The 6,635-nt window shown below is 35.3% G+C and overlaps 1 protein-coding gene across 1 annotated transcript in view; it reads left to right on the top strand.

The window, feature by feature from the left end:
• LOC107566891 (cytoplasmic dynein 2 heavy chain 1-like) overlaps window positions 1–6,635 on the top strand; it is a gene marked incomplete at its 5' end in the record, with an annotated part of 69,802 nt that overhangs the window by 62,267 nt on the left and 900 nt on the right. The window contains 2 exons of the mRNA XM_016252453.1: window positions 3,234–3,343; window positions 5,460–5,541. Of these exons, the coding sequence (XP_016107939.1) occupies window positions 3,234–3,343; window positions 5,460–5,541 (192 nt within the window). The remainder of the gene's footprint in view (window positions 1–3,233; window positions 3,344–5,459; window positions 5,542–6,635) is intronic.

The raw sequence follows: 6,635 nt of genomic DNA, 5'->3' as shown, positions 1-6,635 counted from the left end.
GAAAAATGCACAATACACAATTTTACAGCCTAGGATGAAGTCATTATGCACATTAGCAACGATTTGGGACAAATATAATGTAATGAGTGGCGCTCTGCAGCGCGGCAGGATTTCTGTTGCTGAATGAACACATCAGTGTGCTTTCTCACATCACAGCTTTAAATCTGCATCTTCACTGGCTTACAAATGCATTAACGTGACCAGCTGGATATAAACTGACACTAATAGATGGTAACAGTCGTGACATTAAACATTTGGGTCACTGTTTAACCGCTTGAGGTTTGCGTCCTCTCAGCCTTCATGGCAAACATACTATTTCTCTTTCTCCACTAATGCAGCATCTAGTCAACAAATTAATTACTTTATAATGATATGAAAACATGACCTATAGTAGCCTATTCTGTATACGCTCCATTTCATTGTCGATGTTTTAAATCCGCATCTGAAGTGTCCTGCTCTGTGCAGCGCTCAGTGTCACGTGTCAAAACAAACAAAAACTACTCAGCCGCTCCAGCAATGGACGGGAAAACTATCGCATGGGGTTTTGCCGATAACCGATAGTTAAAGCAATCAACTCTTGGTGTCGATTAATCGGCAAAACCGATAAATCGGTTGACCTCTAATTATTATTATTATTATTATTATTATATTTATTATTAAGAATAATTATAAAATATATATTTTTATACAAACACAACAACATAATAATAATAATAATAATTATTATTATTATCATTATTGCATTACAGCAGTTATATTAAAAAATAATATTGTAATTTTATACATTTAAAACAATAACAGTCTGATTTGATTGTTGTTTTTATACCATAACAACAATAATTACATTTCTAAATCATTTAAAATGATAATAAATACAATTATTAGTGTTATATATTATTAATAGTAGAAGTAGTATTTAAATAAAAATATATACATCATGATTGAATTTGTAGCCATTTCTTTTCATTTCCTTTAATATTTTTATTACTGTGTTTTACTATAATATAGTAGAAAGTTAACTTTATTACATCAATTATGAATTTGTGTGAATATGTGAATGAGAATTTTTTTTAATTTTTTTTAAACTACTAAAACTCTTGGTAAAAAATAATAGGCTGCATATTCTTTATGCAGCATATATATCTAGTTCCTTTAGATTGTGTGGTGAAATGTGAGCTGGACATGTTTTCATGAGGTTCAGTCACAGGCCGAGTCTGAGACGAGAGCCACAGTGTGTGTGTGTGTGTGTGTGTGTGTGTGTGTGTGTGTGTGTGAGCTGGAAACGAGCCACAGTGTCCACAAAACACCTGTCACTCGTGTCCGATCCGTCCACCGCTGCTGATGTGAGTCAGTTTGACTGTAATCAGTCCTGCGGAGCAAGCCCACAGAAACACTCCTCATGATGAATGTGTTTCTTCAGCTGGACTGATGATGATGATGATGATGATGATTTGAGCTGCTCCCTCAGGCACTGAACTGAACCAAACAGCCTTGTAAACCAATGAAGGATGAAGGTTGAGTGTTCTCGAGAGGGAGAATTTAGGTGAAAGAGTGTCAGAGCTTTACACTATTATAGCAATTCTGAGTTCAGACTTCCTCCACAGTCCATCCAGAACAAGTCTGAAAGTCTTGCAGTAGCAAAAACAGCATTTTAAGGGTCCGAAATGATCCTGAAAACTAAATTATGATTGTTTTTTGTTCCAAGAAACTGACTGCTGTGGGCCTTAAGGGTCAAATTTGGCCCCTAAAATGCTTATAAAACGGGTTTGCGAACGCACAGACTGACCAAAATGAAGGTCATCGAGGTCCGCGTGCCGAAACTCACCCCGAGATGGACTGTAATCGACCTCAGGACGGCTCCTCTAACAGATAATTGTATCTTATCCGTCAGCGCTGTTATGACGCACACCTGCTCCAGTGAGTCGAATTTCCACAGCAGCAGCTGTTTACAGAGATCTGTGAAATCTGTAAATGTGAGCCGTCGATTCCCGGCGAACCGATCTGAGCACAACACACACCTGCAGAAACGCACCGACTCCAATAAACAGGAAATCGAGCGTGTTTGTGTGGGAAAGTGTTCTGCTAGTTCCTGAATACAGATCTTGCTGAAGTGACCTTGAAAGACATTAGAATCTGTAATGTGACGTGTTTCTGAGTTAATTCGGCTGGAAATAACAGAAATTTATTTTAATTTTAGATGCAGATTGTTCGCTATTAGTATTATTAAATTGATAAATGTAAACTGTTTGTTTATTTAATAATTATTTTTAATTAATTATTTATTTTAGTTATTTTATTTATAATATTACTGCTTAATAATATGCTATACAAAGGCCAATTCATGCACTACACTACTGTTTTTAAAAGTTTTTTTTTAAACAAAAATTAATATGTTTTTCATCAAGGATGCATTAAATTGTTCATAAGTGTCAGTAAAGATATTTATAATGTTACAGAAGATTTCTATTTCAAAGAAACTCTGTTCTTTTGAACTTTCTGTTCATCTGTGAATCCTGAAAAATTAAATGGATCACAGGTTCCACAAAAATATTGGGCAGCACAACTGTTTTCAACATTGATAATAATCAGAAATGTTTCTCGAGCAGCAAATCAGCATATTAGAATGATTTCTGAAGATCATGTGACACTGAAGACTGGAGTAATGATGCTGAAAATTCAGCTTTGATCACAGAAATAAATTACACTTTACAATATATTCACTTAAAAAACAGCTATTTGAAATTGTAATAATATTTCACAAAATTACTGTTTTTACTGTATTTTTGCTCAAATAAATGCAGCCTTGGTAAACAGAAGAGACTTCAAAAAACTGAAATGTAAAAAAAAAATCTCAGCGACCCCAAACTTACAGTAGTATATATTAACATTCACACGAACAGATGATAATGTTCTGTTCATTCTAAGCATAAAACTTGTTTTTATTGTTCATCAATACTGAGTTTTATTACTGCAACAGTTGCACAAAAACACGCAGAGCGTATGTTGATGTCTTAAATGTGCTACTGATAAACATATAAAGACGGATGCTGAAGTCCTGTGAGGAGAAGCAGCAGGTGCAGGGAGAGATTTGAGAAGGAAACGGCGATTGTTACTGTACAACTGACACCAGCAGCACTCCAATCACTTCAGTCATCACACACACTGATCCCCACGACCAATCACTGCTCTGTGTGTGTGTGTGTGTGTGTGTGTGTGTGTGTGTGTGTGCGCAGGGATGGGTGGAGAGGGCAGAGAGGGGTGGACTGCTGTCGGAGATGCTGGATCTGTCGGAGCTCTTCCACCCGGACACTTTCCTGAACGCACTGAGACAGGAGACCGCCAGGTGATAAACTGAACACACACCTGAGAAACACACGTTTCTGAAGTGAACTGAGAAGACTTATGCCCGGGTTATTATACTTAACTAAATCTATAAAAAAATTTATAAAAAAAAGACTTGTGAATGAAGTTTAACTGAAATAATTTTTTCTCATTTTCATTTAGTATAACTTCATGTACTAAAATGGTCCCTCTAAGCGAGATCCCAATTTCGTCGGTCCTCCGACGTGACGTCGAGAGTGACCGACTGAAAGGGAACTAAAGCTAAAACAGAAATAAAAACGAACTATGTAGAATTTTTTTTTAAAAAGTAATAAAAATGACAAAACTACAACAACAGAACTGCAAAAACCTTAAAATTTAAATAAAAAAACTAATATTACAATTCAAAATATTAATAAAACTATAATAGGATCTTGATACTAAAATAACATTGCCTACTAAACTAAATTTAAAGGAATAGTTCACCCAACATGAAAATATGCTCAAATGTGCTCACCCTCAGGCCATCCGAGATGTAGATGAGTTTGTTTCTTCATCAGATTTGGAGAAATGTAGCATTGCATCAGTGTCTCAGCAATGGATGCTCTGCAGTGAATGGGTGCCGTCAGAATGAGAGTCCAAACAGCTGATAAAAACATCACAATAATCCACAAGTAATCCACACCACTCCAGTCCATCAGTTTTAATTTCAAACCGTTGTTTCCATCTAAAATATGAGTCCATAATCCATAATAACTCATCCTCCGGTGTAAAAGTGGTCTGGTCTGAGTCAGGAGAGAAATCTGCACAGATCAAGCACCGTTTACAAGCCAAAACAGCTCTAAACAAATATGTGGTGGATTTTGATGTGAGAGACAACAGGAGATGGACTTTTTTACTGGAGGAAGTGTCATTATGGATTATGGACTCATATTTTAGCCAGAAACAATGGTTTAAAGTTAAATTAAATCATTAATTGATGGACTGGAATCGTCACCTACACATACTAAAATAAACGTGATAAAAGGTAATTTACCGAATAAACACCTGCTAAACCAAACTTGGGGTCACATAAATTTCCTCAGGTAACATACAGTACAGCTGATAAACTCGAGCGGATTTATTTCTCATACACTTACTAAACTGAACTTATAGTTTCTTATGTAACAAACACCTGCTAAACTGAAACCTTGAGGTAACTTACTTCACCTGCACACCTGTTAAACTAAACTCACAACTACTAAACTAAATCACATACTCCTGCTGCACTAAAGTGAGCTCATTTACGTAAAGAAGTCTTTACAAAAACAGCCTAAATTCCCACACATTTCAATGTTTGAAGGGGAATTTTGGGGGAAAATAGTTTTTTTTTCTAAATTCTGTTTTCCGTTTTCATTTTTCTGGATTCTATTCTAATGGTTTGATTACATTTTGGTCAGTAAACAGATCTCATGATCTCATGAGCTCATAAAACATAACAACTGAATCATTTAAAAAAAAGTTTCAAATGAAAACATTTCAAATGAATCAAATGAAAATAAAACTTAATTGTATATATTACAACTTGGATGTAAAAAATGTATTGATTTAATAGTTATAATAATATTAAATATTAATCTATATGGTTATTATTACTACTTAGAGAATTTCATTTTACTACATAATACTAATATATTTCATGTCATATCATTTCCATAAAATCAATGTTGTTGTTATTTCAATTATTACTTTGAGAAGTACATTTTATTATACAATAGTAATATATTTAAATTATTTTTCATAAAATCAGTTGTTGTTATTATTAGTAGTAGCAGCATTAAAAATATTACTATTATTATTACTTTGAGAAGTACATTTATGTGGTTTAATAATGACTGATGCTAGTCCACATCGCTGTTTGAACTGAATTAATTTTGCAGCCCTAATTTTGATTAATTAATCGAAAATTTGTTAAATGCTATACGATAAATTCCATTTTTAGATCCCGATTCTGCGATTCCACCAGCGTTTTGTGCATTGCAGAAATCATATCGTGAAAATTATTAATAAAAATAAAATTACAGCTATCATAAGTGAACTTTGGGGGGGGGGGGAATGAAATGCTTTGTTTTGATGTGGTCTTTCTGTCTTTCTGTTAGGTTGATGAGCTGCTCTATGGACAGTCTGAAGTTTGTCACGTCCTGGAGGGGTCAGATTGCTGAAGCTAAACTACAAGTGAAGGTACAGAAGCTCATGTTTAACAGGATTGAACTGAACTCTGCCGGTCCGTGTTAACTGAACTCTCTCTGTCTGTAGGTTGGCGGCTTGCAGTTGGAAGGTTGTGCTTTTGATGGAAATCGTCTGGCTGAGAGCCATCATGACTCTCCCAGTGTGTCTGCCGTCCCTGCGTGTTACATGGCCTGGATCCTGCAGGTAACACACACACACACACACACACACACACACTTTCTCCTCTGATGTTTTCAGTGAAGGCTGTGCGTTATAGAGTGTGTGTGTGTGTGTGTGTTTCAGAGTGCCGTGGGAAGTTATTCTCCGGACGAGTGCATCTCCCTGCCTGTGTACAGCAGCGCCGAGCGTCAGCGTGTGGTGACAAGCGTGCAGCTGCCGTGTGCTGGAGATCATGACACATGGATCCAGAGCGGAGCGGCGCTCTTCCTCAAACAGCAGTAACACACACACACACACTGTGGCATTTACACAATCCATTTATAATGTGAGCACTTTATATGCTCGCCCTGCTTGTCTTTGGCTGCATATCGTGGTGTTTTTGTCATGATCGCTGCACTAAAGCTGCTGTGAGACGATAGTTTTAATCAGTCTTGTTGCAGGTATTTATATTATTAAATAAAAGAGTTTTTCATCAAGATCCATCCCTCTCTCTCCATTTAATTTCAGTGCAATTTTAGTACTTGACATTGCAGCATTTTGTAGTACGACAAAAACTGTACGTGCATATATCGATGCAACTGCAACTCGGCTGTGTACAGTGAGAAATCCATGCAAAATTGAACAAATTAAACAAATAATTAAAAACCAAATAAAATCAGTAATGAAAGAGACAGAAAAAAAATAGTAGAAAATACAGATATTTAATACAAATACAAATAAAAAGGGAAAAAATACAATAGATTCATGAATTTAACGAACAGGAAATCATTTCAAAGATGATGTGTGTTTCTTATTTAATATTCTTTATCTTATTAGTGTTATATTAGCTAAAATTAAAACCATAAAAATTTAATAAATATTAACTAAAATAAAATATTGTAAATTTTTTCATGTAGTTGCGAAGGCAACTTTTCACATTTTCATTT

This window comes from Sinocyclocheilus grahami, unplaced genomic scaffold (genome assembly GCF_001515645.1).
Source record: "Sinocyclocheilus grahami isolate Dianchi unplaced genomic scaffold, SAMN03320097.WGS_v1.1 scaffold1110.1, whole genome shotgun sequence".
Classification (NCBI taxonomy): Eukaryota; Metazoa; Chordata; class Actinopteri; order Cypriniformes; family Cyprinidae; genus Sinocyclocheilus; species Sinocyclocheilus grahami.
The sequence above is the reverse complement of the archived record's forward strand: the minus strand, read 5'-3'. Positions and strand labels throughout refer to the sequence as shown.